This window comes from Notolepis coatsorum (assembly GCF_963971535.1).
Source record: "Notolepis coatsorum genome assembly, chromosome: 10".
Lineage (NCBI taxonomy): Eukaryota > Metazoa > Chordata > Actinopteri > Aulopiformes > Paralepididae > Notolepis > Notolepis coatsorum.
Window position 1 is genome coordinate 6,391,788 of NC_140174.1, and position 16,487 is coordinate 6,408,274.

At 47.1% G+C, this 16,487-nt stretch overlaps 1 protein-coding gene across 1 annotated transcript in view; it reads left to right on the top strand.

Moving 5' to 3' along the window:
- trrap (transformation/transcription domain-associated protein) overlaps nt 1-16,487 on the top strand; it is a gene marked incomplete at its 5' end in the record, with an annotated part of 245,882 nt that overhangs the window by 62,924 nt on the left and 166,471 nt on the right. The window contains 8 exon segments of the mRNA XM_084322329.1: nt 2,270-2,440; nt 4,772-4,804; nt 4,806-4,841; nt 8,633-8,653; nt 10,326-10,445; nt 11,587-11,706; nt 15,125-15,289; nt 15,546-15,727. Of these exon segments, the coding sequence (XP_084178455.1) occupies nt 2,270-2,440; nt 4,772-4,804; nt 4,806-4,841; nt 8,633-8,653; nt 10,326-10,445; nt 11,587-11,706; nt 15,125-15,289; nt 15,546-15,727 (848 nt within the window).

The window sequence follows — 16,487 nt, forward strand, 5'->3', positions numbered from 1 at the left end:
GCGCCAGTTTTCCGTCTGTACGATTACTTAAACATCACTTGCGGTGTCATCACCCAGAGGAGGCCATTACTTTACATTGGCTTTGAGGCTAACTAGCGGGAGCTACGTGGTGGTGTCCCAGTCTGAAGCCCAGCGTGCTTCACTGAGCCCAGAGAGGACTCAGTACCACAACGCCACAAGGGGCAATGAAGTAGGGCTAGGAAGAAGGCTAGGTGTTACCCCATCACCCTAATGTTCATCCCCTCTTCTAATGTTCATCCCCTCTTCTAATGTTCCTCTCGTTCTTCCCCTCTCTTCACTTCCGTCTTTTCTCTTCATTCCTATTGTCGTTTTCCATGGTATAAGCCCCTCCCTCCCTCCCATCTCTCCGTCCCTCCACCCTGTTATCTTTATATACGCCTCCTCCTTCTTCTTCATCCCCCTTTTCCTCCTAAACCAGCCCTGCTCCCGTTTGTCAAATCATCCGTCCCTCAGCCACTTTATCTATCATCCGTCCATTACATCCACCCCTGACCTTTCTGTCCCCCCCCTCCTCTCCTTCCCCTCCCTCCGTTTGTCCTTGGTTTCCTTTTTCTTTCACCTCATCATCACACCTATATCCACCCTCGGCCCCCACCCCCCACCCTCGGCCCCCCCCTCTCATTACCCCGTCCTTTCATCTCTGGCCTGCTAACACTAATGAGCGTTGCCACGGCGCGATCGATACAGGATGGAGTGTTTGTTCTCTGAGCGGAGAGGAAAATGAATGTGGCTGCCATGCGTCATCCACCCTTCTGTGTGTGTGTGTGTGTGTGTGTGTGTGTGTGTGTGTGTGTGTGTGTGTGTGTGTGTGTGTGTGTGTGTGTGTGTGTGTGTGTGTGTGTGTGTGTGTGTGTGTGTGTGTGTGTGTGTGTGTGTGTGTGTGTGTGTGTGTGTGTGTGTGTGTGTGTGTGTGTGTGTGTGTGTGTGTGTGTGTGTGTGTGTGTGTGTGTGTGTGTGTGTGTGTGTTCTGTGTGTGTGTGTGTTCTGTGTGTGTGTGTTCTGTGCGTGTGTTCTGTGTGTGTGTGTGTGTGTGTTCTGTGTGAGTGTTTATGCGCGCTCCTCTCTTCCCTAATGGAGACAGGGGGGCAGTGAGCTGTAAACAGGCCTGTGCAGGAGGCAGCTAATGCAGGCAGGAGATGATTTGTGGGGAATTAGACGCTGCTTCCACTGCTAGGCTCCCTGGGAAGGGAAGAGGCTGTAATGCTGAGCGAGCCACAATCTCATCCCTGAAACATTGTAGCCGGGATTTGCGGCTTTTAATAATAATGACGCTCCAAGGTCGTTCTGCTCGTTAAGAAGCAAGAAAATAATAGTTTTTTTTACCTGTGGAATAAAAAAAAACACCACACAGTGCAATACTCGGCTATTATTTGACGTAGTATTATTTATCTTATGATGCATAGAACCACTTTATAAAGTTGTTCTCAGCGATTTTCTACTTTTGAAAATGGTGGATGAGTACTTCATTTAAAAGAAAAAGTAAACAATTGTTCTTTTTCCATTTTTGCAAGCTTCAAAGTAACAAATAAAAGATGGACCGTCGGGAGAGAAAACACTTAAAGGGGAACTCCACTTTTTTTGGAAATTAGCTTATTTAACATCTTCCCTGGAGTTAGACAAGAAGATGCATACCTTTTTTGTCTCTGTGCGTGCATTTTAGCTTTGGGAATAGACGCTCCGTTAGCATAGCTTAGCTTCATCACTGGAAGTGAGGCAGGACAGTAGCCTTACAGTGCCTTACAGTGTATTGCAAGGTCTGACATTGACCAAACTTGATATGCATGACCTTGGTGGGCTCTAGGTCAACTCCTGAAAAGGGGGTCAATGTCAGACTTTGCAATCAAAAGTTAGGGGGCTAATAACCCTTGCCATAATTTCAGTGCGCCCCTAACTTTTGATTGCAAGGTCTGACATTGACCCCCTTTTCAGGAGTTGACCTAGAGCCCACCAAGGTCATGCATATCAAGTTTGGTCAATGTCAGACCTTGCAATACACTGTAAGGCACTGTAAGGCTCACTGTCCGCTTCCATTCATTGTGCTAAGCTAGGCTAACGTGCAGCCAGATAGCTTTCGACTGAACGCACACAGAGAGGAAACTGGTATCTATCTTCTTGTCTCTCTCTGGAGAAGACGGTAAGCTAATTTCCCAAAATGTTGGCGTGTTCCTTTTAAGCCGGTAAGGGGTTACGTTCATAAACCCCCCCTTTTTAATAAGGCCAAACGAATGTGTTTGTGGTGTGTTTTCAGTTCCTGGAGGGGGCCACCATCGAGGTGGACCAGATCCACACTCACATGCGCCCCCTGCTGATGATGCTGGGCGACTACCGCAGCCTGACGCTCAACGTGGTGAACCGCCTCACCTCCGTCACCCGCCTCTTCCCCAACTCCTTCAACGACAAGTTCTGCGACCAGATGATGGTGAGTCAGGGGCGTCTGCTTTGATTTGTTTGGGGAGGAGGGGGGCATGTTATAATTAGATTAATTAATTACACAGCAAATGATTGCGTTATGAAAATTAACTCAAAATTAATAAATAAGAATATAAACGTTTTTAACACTATCAGTGGCCGACCTTGTTTACCCGGTTGAATGCCATCATCCACTTCAATGCTAGCGTTAAAAACGCATAACCTATGTTTTAAATTATGGCTATGTGTCTAATCTGCCCGTCGCTTATCAATGACTTGTTTGCAGTCAACATTGTCGAAACGGATTGTTTTTTTTTAAAATCGGTTCATGTCCTTTTTATAGCATTTCGAAAAGCTATCGTTCTCTTGAACATTTTCGGAAAATTGAAAGATTCCCCCATAAACGCCATTTATTGGAATATTCTCGAATACACTAGACGCGTTGTCATTTGTCGGCCTATTTATGAATCTTTTTTCAAATAATTGCTAGATTAGCGATAGTATATGTGTACTTATGCACGCTATAGACGCGGGCTGAAAAATCTATTCTCTTGTTTCCTCAAGATCACACACACATAGGGACACGCTGTTATCTCCGTGAATACAGCTCCGATTACCCCAAGACTGGTAACATAGACTCCTTACCTTAGATCAGATGTTCTCCAAAAAGATTATTCCAATTCCTGATCGCCATTCCAAATATCGATCACGCTTATTGATTGATTATTGGCTGCTGTAAATATATATTCCAGGCTGCTTTCCGTCTCGCGATCAGATCCCTCATCATCAGATCCATCGCCAGCATAATGGAGCCAGCTGGCTCCACCTCTACAGATCCCCACAGGGATCTCCCAGGCTAATCGACTGACCTGCAGTTACACAGGGATAGACGATAGGGGGCGGTTTTTCCCCATCTGAGCTCCTACAGGGCTGCTGTACCAACGGGAGACCCGGTTGATGAAATATGAATTCAGATCGCTAATAAAAAAAATCAAACTACATTTCTCGTCGTCGGCACTCAACGGGGGGTCTGATCAAACGAGATTAGTCGTCGTCGGCATTCAAAGTGTTAATAATTTTTTTTATTTTTTTTATTTTTTTTCATTAATTCCATACGAACGTAGAATACACATTTACAGACTTTTTTTTTAATATGGTCCATTTGCATGTTCTTGGTATCTGATTCTAGGGACATCTATGGATCTTAGGGAATGTATTCCCAGTGTCAGAAATACTGTCTGTTACCAGGCTTGAGTAAATTGTAATGAACCAAATGAGAATATCAATTACATTTATTTTAAATTTTTTTTTTTTTATCTTTGACTGTGAATAACACAAATGAATAAAGGGAAGATGATTAAACAGAAGGTTTTGTAGATACAGTACTGAATTCTCCCATCCGGACACATGCAATTTGAAATATGATTGTAGAATATAGAATATCAGGCCTAAAATGGTTATGTGATTAAAATGCGATTAATTAATTAATTAATTACAAATTACATTACATAAATTACATTTTTTTAAACGCCTGACGGCACTAATTTGCAGTTGTGAAGTTGATCTAAATCACTTGGAGTGTGAATGTGATATATCACGAGAAACTACTTGAGCTGAACTATGAGTGAATACAACACTTAAAACGGACTTATATGGTTCTTTGTCTGATGTACTCAATTAGTGCCGTCAAAAGGAACATGTTCATTCTTTCTATTCATTTGGAATCCTTAACACGTAAAACCTTTTTAACATTTACATTTGTTATGCAATTTATGACATTGCCCTTTTCACCCCAACCACCTCCCATAACTTTGATGCAGTGATGAATGGTCTCTCTCTATCCCTCTATCTCTCTCTTGTGTCTTTCTGTCTCTCACTCACTCACTTGTCCTCTGTGTCTTTCTCTCTCTCTCTTTCTCTGTCTCACTTGTGTCCCCTCTCTCTTTCTTTCTCTCTCTCTCTCCTCTCTCTCTCTCTCTCTCTCTCTCTCTCTCTCTCTCCTCTCACACACATCCCCTCCATCTCTCTCTCTGTCTCTCTCACACTCATCCTCGCTCTCTCTCTCTATTCTCTCTCTCTATTCTCTTTCTTTCTCTCTCTCTCTCTCTCTCTCTCTCTCTCTCTCTCTCTCTCTCTCTCTCTCTCTCTCTCTCTCTCTCTCTCTCTCTCTCTCTCTCTATTCTCTCTCTATTCTCTCTCTCTCTCTCTCTCTCTCTCTCTCTCTCTCTCTCTCACACACACATCCCCTCCATCTCTCTCTCTCACACACACATCCCCTCCATCTCTCTCTCTGTCTCTCTCACACTCATCCTCGCTCTCTCTCATTCTCTCTCTCTCTCAGCAACACCTGAGGAAGTGGATGGAGGTTGTGGTTGATAACTCACAAGGGAGGCCAGCGCAGTGATGGCAGTGTGAGTACACACACACACACACACACACACACACACACACACACACACACACACACTCACTCCACTCTCAGCTCTGTGAAACCCGATATATATATAAAATATTATATTTATAGCACTAATAGCCTGGAGCCATGTCTCGTTGGTGTCCCTAACCCCCCCGTTGAATATGTAAGCAGGTACAACACGGGAGCAGACACGGTCTATAAGGTTAGCCCCGGTACACATCTGCTGACACCTTTTCTTTCTTTTATTTATTTATTTGCTGTGGTTGAATTGATTTGTCCCTTTTTGAAGTCAAACAGCGCAGTATGAGGGGGGGGCTCGCACGCGCACACACACACACACACACACACACAACACACACACACACACACACACACACACAGATGAGAGGTGAGTGGCCATATTACAATCAATGATTAATTAGGCGCCGGGCAGGCTGTAGTGGCCCAGTGCTGCGTCTCCTCGTTATCTCCCCGACAGATAACCTTGTAAAGACAAACAAAAGGTGAGGTGGGGGGGGGGGGGAGAGAGGGTGGGAGATCCTGTGACCATTATTTCCTGTGCTCTTCTTTTCTGCTGCTCTCTCTCCCTCTGCCACCTCTCGCTCCCTCTTTCCCCCCTCTCCCTTTCTCTCTCTCCCTCTCTCCCCCTCTCCCCCCTCTCTCCCTTTCCCCTCTCTCTCCCTTTCCCCCCTCTCTCTCCCTTTCCCCCCTCTCGCTCCCTCTTTTCCCCTCTCTACCTCTCTCTGCTCTTTCTCTCTCTGCTCTCTTTCTCGCTGCTCTCTCTCTGCTCTCTTCCATCTCCCTCTCTTTCTTTCTCTCTCTCTCCCTCTCCCCCTCTCTCCCTTTCTCTCTTCCTCTCCCCCTCGCTCCCTGTCCCTCCCTCTTTCTCCCTCTCTACCTCTCTACTCTGTATCTGCTCTTTCTCTCTCTCTCTCTCTCTCTCTCTCTCTCTCTCTCTCTCTCTCGCTCTCTCGGAGGGGTGTAATTAGATGTAAATTGGCCCTGTGTTTCCCTTCCTCCACACGACCCCGCTGTTGGAAGACGATGACAGCAGGGCTGGCTGTGACAATGAGGCTAGGCGTGGCGGGGTCAGCCACCCAGTCCCCTGGTGGATACAGACAACAAAGGACAAGGAGAGGGATGGAGGCAGAGAAGTTAGGGCGGCGTAGCGCTTCGGAGAGATTTGGGAGGGAGAGCGACTTGAAAAAATAACTTAAAGGGGAACTATTTTACTATTTCTTTCACTATTTGGGCACTTTTACACAATTCCTGTGAGTCTATGGAACACCTCTGTAATATATATATATTTTTTTATTCATTGTTTTGTATTTCTAATCAAGTCCTCAAAAACAGCATTTTTCTACCTCAAGATCTCGAGCCGTTTTGAGCCTGGGCTCCAACCACTGTGTGCAGCTCATCTTGAGCCTGATGCCACACAGCCACATCATCATGCAGCAGTGTCTCTCTGACATCACAGATCAGCACATTTTCAGATGACTCAGTTCAGTGAGGGTGAATATTGTGAGAGGAGAATTGGAAGAATGCGCCAATATGAGAATTTTGAGACATAGATCATATTAATATAAGTTCACATAGCTAGGAAACAATGCTAAACACTCAAAAAGGCCATTTATAAGATAGTTCCCCTTTAAACCTACACCATGCAGCAACTTTTTTCATGAAAGAAGATTGCGTCTGTTGTGGAATATTTTAAAGGAGCCAAGACGGTGAACTGTAGAAATTCAGATAGTAGTTTATTCTCTGTGGCCACAGAAAATGATTAGTGATGCACCGATGTGAAAATTGTGGCCGATACCGATAATAATATTGCTGTTCTGGCCGATACCGATATTTACCGATGTCGATATCTCTGTATAGAAAACACTTTTTTATGATAATCAAATAAAGAGCTATTTTCCAAAATGCATTTTTTTTGTACTTTTGTAACTTATTTTCAGAAATGACTGATATTTTGAAACTATCTAAGGCAAAAAAAAATTATAAAAATAAAGATGTAATAATAAAAAAAAAAAAAAATTATATCTGTTCATATCGGCCCTATCTTGATATCGGACCGATACCGATGTGCAAAAAAAACGCAGATATTATATCGGCGGCCGATATATCGGGCATCACTAAAAATTATCCTCTGTTTACAATAGAGACAAGTGAAACACGAGCGTCTGACCAGAAAAGTGAGAAAGAGCTCTGGTCAGACTTACAATTAAATACAACACCAGCTGGGAATGACAAATTAAAACAAAGATGGATTTAGGGGTTTTGTCGTGTATGACACAAGACTGATATGAAGACAACAAGAAAAGAACAAGATGTGATTTTCTTGGACATGTCATATCTACGTCAAGCTGTCCTGGGCCTTGGTCGTTGTTTTAAGAACATTGTTAAGACTAATGTCTGCGAAAACTGTATACTAGTTAACTATATTAACGAGTCAAGGCTGTACAGAATATGTATTTAACAGAGCTATAAACATGCTGCCTAGTACACTGCACACACTAATAGGCCCAGTAAGCTGTACAAATGATGTAATGGGATGAAACGTATAATATTTGCCATAACACGTCTTATCTAAATCGGGCCAAACGGAAACAAGTTAATAATGAAGTGGCCAAGATGAGCTCTTCCTGCCTCGACCAGCATAACACGTGATTGATGTGAATATAAAATGGTGCCCAAAGTTTCCTCGCGTGGAAGACATTTTCTCTCATCCTCATCCATGTTTAAATAAGGTGTAGTTACCACTCAGGGCCACAGGGTGGTGCCATCTTACATCGTTTTTTTGGTGTGTGTTTGTTTTTTACGGACACGGTACAAAGGAAAACGGGGCGATAACATTGGACTATTTCGGTTTAAAATTCAGTGGAGGGGAAAAAGATTCGATGTCTAAAATGTTTATTTATTATATTTTTATTGCACTGAAGAATGTCTTTCGCGGCGACGTTGACCGAAATGCCAGGCGTGTTGTGTTCTGTTGAGCCACTAATGCCGTGCTGTTCCTCCTCCTCCGCCTTCTGCGTGAAGATATGAAGAGAAATGTTGTTGTTGTGCCGCTCGTGTTGGAAAGGTCACGGCTGTCTCCTTTCATCACCTCATCTGCTCACCTTCCATCTCCACCACACGCATCTCTCTCCTCTCTCTCTCTCTCTCTCTCTCTCTCACCCTCTCTTTCTCTCACTCCCTCTTCCCTCTCTCTCTTTCCCTCTCTCCTTTCCCTCCCACTCCTTTCTCTTTCTCTCCTCCCCCCCTCTCCTTTCTATTTCTCTCTCTCTTCCCCCTCTCCTTTCCCACTCTCCTTTCTCTTTCTCTCCTCTCTCCCCTTCTTCCTCTCCCTCTCTCCTTTCTATTTCTCTCTCCTTTCTATTTCTCTCTCTCTTCACTCAACTCACTCACTCACTCACTCAGACACATACTCACTTAGGTCTCATTCACCTCTAATTAGACAATGTTGGTAAAAATGCAGGTTTCCCATTCTTCTGAATGGGGGGTCGTTGCTTCTTCTGAATGCGGCGTTCTGGAAGAAAGTTGAACGTGAGCGTCGCTCTTCACACTGGCCAATCAAATCACAGTGGAAGACGAGGGATTGGGGGAGGGGTGGAGGGGGGGGTCACATAAAGGGCTCGTCCACAGCAACACACCAACCTGCGGCACAGTGTCGTATATTAGATGAGAATGAGCCCTACACACACACACACACACACACACTGCTCTGTTGACCCTGTGATAATTGTCTCTCTCTTTCCCCCCCCCTTCCCTGTTCCGGCACAGCCTGCGTTGGAGGGCGTTGAGGTGAGATGTAGTTCCGGTGTGGTGCTCCACTGTCGGTGACTTTCTGTCAGTGGTTAACCCTTTAGTCCAGCCGGTGTCGTGTGCTTGTGGTGATGGGCTCCCCCCCGTATATCTGTCACCCCCCCCCCACCCTGTATATCTGTGTCACCTCCCACCCTGTATATCTGTCCCCCCCCACCCTGTATCTGTGTCACCCCCCCACCCTGTATATCTGTGTCACCCCCCCACCCTGTATATCTGTGTCACCCCCCCACCCTGTATATCTGTGTCTCCCCCCCCACCCTGTATATCTGTGTGTCCCCCTCCCTGTATATCTGTGTCACCCCCCCCCCCCCCCCCCACCGTGTATATCTGTGTCCCCCACCCTGTATATCTGTCACCCCCACCCTGTATATCTGTGTCACCCCCCCACCCTGTATATCTGTGTCTCCCCCCCCACCCTGTATATCTGTGTGTCCCCCCCCCTCCCTGTATATCTGTGTCACCCCCCCCCCCCCCCCCCCCCACCGTGTATATCTGTGTCCCCCACCCTGTATATCTGTCACCCCCACCCTGTATATCTGTGTCACCCCCCACCCTGTATATCTGTCACCCCCACCCTGTATATCTGTGTCACCCCCACCCCTCCCACCCTGTGTGTCTGTGATCGTGTTTCTTTCCGGAGATGTTACCTCCTCCTCCTATCCTCTCTCTTAACCCCACATTTCCACCACTACGAAAGTATCCCCCCCCCCCCCCCCCTTAATTTCCCATAATTCTCCCCTACCATCCTGAGTAACATTGAGTTTGTATTTGGATAAAATGGCGTTAATGAAAGCATCATTAACCTAGTCTTAACCTAGCTTGTCTGTATTCAGTCCTCTCAGTGTGATGGCTCTAAAACTAGGGATGTCCGATATTATCGGCCGATATTGGCATTAAAATATGATATCGGAAATTATCGGTATCTGTTTTCAATATTTATTATTATAATTTTTTAACATTTATTTAACCTTTATTTACCCAGGCAAGCAAGTAAGAACAAATTCTGATTTTATTTATTGTCAAAAGTTTGCATAATGTTGTGTTAATTCCACGACAAGAGATATGTAATGTTAATTACCTGAAATTATTCCGTTTTTTGGGGGGGAAACCCTGCATATATCGGTATCGGTTGATATCGGTATCGTAAAGATTAAGAGTTGGACAATATCGGTATATCGGTATCGGTAAAAAAGCCAATATCGAACATCCTTGGTCACCTTGGTCCCAACGTCTGGTTCACAGGCCTTCATCCTCTCTTTTTATTCCCCTCTATCTCTCTTTCTCCCTCTCTCTCTTCTTCCTCCCTCTCTTCTTCCTCTCTATTTCTGTCCCCCTCTCTTCCTCTCCTCTCTCGCTGTCTCCCCCTCTCCTTATCTGTCTCCCTCTTCCTTTCTATCCTCTCTCTCTCTATCCCTCCCCCTCTCTCCTTTCTCTTTCTCTATCCCTCTTTCCCCCATCTCTCTCTCTTTCCCCTCTCTTTCCTCTCCCTCCCTCTCTATTTCTCTCTCTCTCTCTCTCTCTCTCTCTCTGCCTCTCTCTCTCTCTCTCTCTCTCTCTGCCTCCCTCTCTCCCCCCCTCTCTCTCTCTCTCTCTCTCCCTCTCTCCCCCCCCTCTCTCTCTCTCTTCCCCCCCCTCTCTCTCCTCTCAGGAGATGAAGATCTGCTCGGCCATCATCAACTTGTTCCACCTGATCCCAGCAGCTCCCCAGACGCTGGTCAAGCCTCTGCTGGAGGTGGTGATGAAGACGGAGAGAGCCATGCTGATCGAGGTAGAGGCCCCGGCTCCAACAATATCAATATCTTATTCTGTCCCTAATGAACAATCACCAATACGTATATGACTGAATCCAAAACATTAAGGTATAGTTTTTAAGTGGATAACTTGCTAATCCTGCTTTTTAAATTGTATATTGATCCCTGCCCCACGGGTGTTCTGTCTGGAGAGAGGTTTGTTTCACCCTTTGTTTTAAAGGGGAAGTAGGCTGCATGTTATACATTTACACCCACTCCTCTAGGATTCAGAACAATCTTCAGATATTAATGGTCCTCCAGGGTTGGCAACAATAATCCTTCTAATCCAGTGTGATGGTCATCTAATCACACTGTGGGGCTCAGTGGGTCCACTGGGGATACAATACTACCGCAGGACTACCCCCCTCCTTCAGTCTGCTTCACGACCCCCTCTTCCCTCCTCTCTCCCCCCCCCCCCTCTCTCTCTCCCCCTCTCACCTCTCCTCTCTCTCACCTCTCTTTCCCCCCCTCTCTCTCTCTCCCCCCTCTCTCTCTCCTGGCTGTCTTTCTCTGTCTATCTCCCCCTCTGTCTCTCCCTCTCTCTCCCCCCCCCTCTCACTCTCTCTCCCCCCCTCTCTCTCTCAATCTCTCTCTCTCTCCCTCTCTCCTCTCTATCCCTCTCTCTCACTCCCCCTCCCTCTCTCCTCTCTCTCTCTCTCTCTCTCTCTCCCCCTCTCTCTCCCCCCCTCTCTCTCCCCCTCTCACCTCTCCCCCTCTCTCTCTCCCCCTCTCACTCTCTCTCCCCCCCTCTCTCTCCCCCTCTCACCTCTCCTCTCCCCCCTCTCTCTCTCCCCCTCTCACCTCTCCCCCCTCTCTCTCTCCCCCTCTCTCCCCCTCTCACCTCTCCCCCTCTCACCTCTCCCCCTCTCACCTCTCCCCCTCTCACCTCTCTCTCTCTCCCCCTCTCTCTCTCTCCCCCTCTCACCTCTCTCCCTCTCTCCCCCTCTCCCCCCCCTCTCTCCTCTCTCCTCTCCCCCCTCTCTCTCCCCCTCTCTCTCTCACCTCTCCCCCCCTCTCTCTCTCCCCCCCCTCTCCTCCCCCCCCCCATCTCTCTCTCTCTCTCTCCCCCCCTCTCTCTCTCCCCCTCTCTCCCCCCTCTCTCTACTCTCCCCCCCTCAGGCCGGCAGTCCGTTCCGGGAGCCTCTGATCAAGTTCCTGACCCGACACCCGTCCCAGACGGTGGAGCTGTTCATGATGGAGGCGACGCTGAACGACCCCCAGTGGAGCCGCATGTTCATGGTCAGACATCCCTCTCTCCACACGGGGGGGCCGTTACAGTGGCGTCTGGTGTGTTCGCGCTGTCGTGAAACAGGCCACACGTCGCGGCTGTGGGTGGTGGAGGGAGGGAGGATGGATGGCTTGTCGTGGCACACGGCGGTCCCGTTGGCATCGAGCGGAGATGGACCGACCGCTCCCCAGATGATATCCCTTTTTATAACGGATGATGCAACTCGGTCTCCATAGCGACATCATTTGTTGCAGACTTTCTTAGGGTGGTTTAGGAGAAAGGAAAAGGGTTCTCTCTCTCTCTCACGGCTAGGGATGGGTACCGAATTCGGTACTTTTAAAGGTACTTACCGAAACACGTCGGTACTACTGAGTAGGGGTGGGACGATACATCGATCCAGATCGATACATCGATGTAATTATCAACAATCGAATCGGATCGATGCGATGTAATAAGATCGATTCATATCGATACTCTTATTTTGAAAATCCTGTGGCGAGTCAAATATCCGCCCAAGAACAACAGCAGTAGCTCCGTGTGTGTAGATGTTACAGCATAGCATTCTCCCTTTCTGTGTGTGTGTGTGCGCGCGTCTTTGGAAAGACCAGATGAGGTCAGAGGAGTTTGATGTTTAAATAGGAACGGTTTGGGAGAGGGAGGTTGTGAGTTTTGAGTTCCAAAAAATTTAGCTTAAAGTTTAAAGCTCAATATATAAAAACGTGGCACTTTACAGTGAACAGGAGGTCTATTTGTATTAAAAACAATAGATTGATTTTCCTTTAAATGTCTGGAAGAGCTCAAAAATACAAATGTCAAATGATATTTTCATTACCTTTTTTTTGTTGATCTAAATGTTACTGATTGTGTTAAATGGGCATATGATATCATCTCATATCGATCGCAGGCACCTGAATCTAATCGTATCGTATTGTATCGTGAGAGACTTTGTGATATCGGCAAATATCGTATCGTTGTCCAAAGAATCGATATCGTATCGTATCATGATGAAACTGGTGATTCCCACCCCTACTACTGAGTATCGATTCACGTGAGATACCGCAAACATTTTTTTTTGCTAAATGAACTCTGCCTCTTTGTTTTTTTTATTATCTTTTTCCCCCTCCTTTTTCCGATTTTTCTCCCATCCCACTGTTAGTCGTTATGCCAATTCCCAACCCCCTTCCTGGTTGTTGCGCACCCCCCCCCCCCCTACTGTTGGTCCGAGAGGCCGGAGACTGTCACATGCTTTCCTCCGACGCATGTGCAACCAGCCGGCAGCCAGCCTGGCCGCGCAGATTCTCACCGGGAGAGTGTAACGTGTGGAAGGTCACACTACCTCCCTCCAGATCCTACCCTCGCTGTGCAGGCGCCCCGACCGAACTGTAGGGGTCGCTGTCCACAACGCCCAGGACCCACCCTCGGCTCCCCTCCCCCCTAACTCAGCCAAACGAGTTAGTATAGCGATCAGCCCGAGCCGCAGGGCAATGCTGACTCTCCGGGAGTCGAGACCGCAGCCTCTTGCATTGGTGACGAGCACAAGCTCCGCTACGCCACCTGACCGCCCTGCCTCTCTTTGTTAACACTTTGAGTGCCGGGACACGTCTTTTCACGTCTTTGCTGGCCATGCTAAAGTTGCCGGGGGACGCTGTACAGCGTCCTTATATCAATATTTCAAAAATCTGAGATCGGATTCATAATGTCCCTCTGCTGGCCTGAGATCCACCAGCAGGACCCACTGAGCTCTCTGGCGGTTCAGGAGCGCCATCTGGTGGCCGATCGGCGCAATCGCCAAAACAGGATGTTGAATAGAGGTTGTCATGACGACCGTAGTACTTCCGGGCGCTCGCTATGGTTCATGGGACTCTGGCTCGTCACGCTACACGGTGATCGATTGGCAATAACTCGATAAACAACATGATTTGGACGTATATACCATTATACAAGCTGGAGATGGACCGGGTAAAAATATATCCCATAATGATAAAATTTCTACTCGACGATGATCGCCCAACGGCGCGCGGAGACTGGGGTGAGTTTCAGCGTGTAACGTTACCTTCTTCGATAATAACTGATATTATCAACATTTGACCCACATTAGATGATTGGTATAACGCTGCCCACGGAATTATAAACGCCCCCTCGCCCATCCGGTCAACATCAGATGACGTGTAGTAACTTCTAGAAGTACGTCTAGTTGGAATTTTTTATATCGCGCTGATTGCCATCAAACTGTATTTCATCATCAATATAATGCATTTGGGGCTATATATCACGTTCTGGAGAAAGCTGCAGAAAGAGATGAAAACATACTTATACATTAGACCATACTTTACTATGAATATGTGAATGAAAAAGTTTAACGTTGCTACACAATGAACAATACATATAGGACTTTGAATGGGCCCTAATAATGGCAATGTAGCAATAGAATTTAAAAAGTTATAGCCCTGCAAAGAAGGGGACTTTCTCCATAGACAAATAGCGCTGGCAATCTATGGTATATCATTAATTTAACCTTAGGCAACCAAAGTGTTAACTACAACAAGCAATGCTGTTTGTTATTTAAGATGAGGTCGGAGATTTGTGTTCATTGTGCTGCTTTTATAAAGCCTCAAATGACGGCTTACAATATTTCATGAAAGCAAAGTGTTTCGTTTGTCTAAGATTTAAAAAGGTTTAAACCTTACAGCACTGCCAAAGTTGAACAAAGTGCTGTACAAGTCCCACAACATTAAAAAAAAAAAAAAAAAAAAAAAAAAATTATTCATAAATATATATATATATATATATTTTTTTATCTCGAAGCTTCGAATTTAAAATCGAATCTCGGCCCCGAAGCTTCGAATTCCAAAGAAATATATACTACTATGCTACTATACTTATACTACTACCTATCATGCTAATATATCTATACTCTATGTTACTATCCTTATACTACTACCTATCATGCTAATATATCTATACTCTATGTTACTATACTTACACTACTACCTATCATGCTAATATATCTATACTCTATACTACTATACTTATACTACTACCTATCATGCTAATATATCTATACTACTATGCTACTATCCTTATACTACTACCTATCATGCTAATATATCTATACTACTATGCTACTATACTTATACTACTACCTATCCTGCTAATATGTCTATACTCTATGCTACTATACTTATACTACTACCTATCATGCTAATATGTCTATACTACTATGCTACTATCCTTATACTACTACCTATCATGCTAATATGTCTATCTATACTACTTTGCACTCAGAGTGACACTATTTGACGAACAATGCCACTCACTGACCCCTAGCTGCCAGAGTTGCACCCTTCCTGCTGACTTGTTGCTCTGGATAACAGCGTTCAGCTAAATGACTAAATGTAACGTCTTGTCTTGTCGGTGTGTTTGGTGCAGAGTTTCCTGAAGCACAAGGACGCCAAGCCCCTGAGGGACGTCCTGGCCTCCAACCCCAGCCGCTTCGTCCCCCTGCTGGTCCCCGCCGTCGCTGCAGCCACCGTGCGCCCCGGCTCGCCCTCCACCACCACCGCCAGGCTGGACCTGCAGTTCCAGGCCATCAAGGTGCTCACGGACACACACACACACAGACACAGACAGACAGACAGACAGACAGACAGACAGACAGACAGACAGACAGACAGACACAGACACAGACAGACACAGACACACACACAGAAAGTTTCCTTGTCATCCGACCGTAAGTATATACTGTTTCAGTGGAATTGCGTTGCTAGGCGACAGCTCCCACCCAAGTGTATTTCCCGTCACAGTGTTCGTTGCTAATATTGTCATTTGTCCCCCCCCCGCTGTGGCCCAGATCATCAGCATCATCGTGAAGAACGACGAGGGCTGGCTGGCAGGGCAACACTCGCTGGTCAGTCAGCTGAGACGGGTCTGGGTCAGCGAGGCCTTCCAGGAGAGACACCGCAAGGACAACATGGCCGCCACCAACTGGAAGGAGCCCAAGCTGCTGGCTTTCTGCCTGCTCAGCTACTGCAAGTAGGTCCTCCTCCTCCCTCCTCTGTCTCCTACCTGAGCTCCACAAAACCCCTCTCCCTGCCTCCTCTGTCTCCTACCTGAGCTCCACAAACCCCCTCTCCCTGCCTCCTCTGTCTCCTACCTGAGCTCCACAAACCCCCTCTCCCTGCCTCCTCTGTCTCCTACCTGAGCTCCACAAACCCCCTCTCCCTGCCTCCTCTGTCTCCTACCTGAGCTCCACAAACCCCCTCTCCCTGCCTCCTCCTCTGTCTCCTACCTGAGCTCCACAAAACCCCTCTCCCTGCCTCCTCTGTCTCCTACCTGAGCTCCACAAACCCCCTCTCCCTGCCTCTGTCTCCTACCTGAGCTCCACAAACCCCCTCTCCCTGCCTCCTCTGTCTCCTACCTGAGCTCCACAAACCCCCTCTCCCTGCCTCCTCTGTCTCCTACCTGAGCTCCACAAACCCCCTCTCCCTGCCTCCTCTGTCTCCTACCTGAGCTCCACAAACCCCCTCTCCCTCCCTGCCTCCTCTGTCTCCTACCTGAGCTCCACAAACCCCCTCTCCCTGCCTCCTCTGTCTCCTACCTGAGCTCCACAAACCCCCTCTCCCTGCCTCCTCTGTCTCCTACCTGAGCTCCACAAACCCCCTCTCCCTGCCTCCTCTGTCTCCAACCTGAGCTCCACAAACCCCCTCTCCCTGCCTCCTCTGTCTCCTACCTGAGCTCCACAAACCCCCTCTCCCCGCCTCCTCTGTCTCCTACCTGAGCTCCACAAACCCCC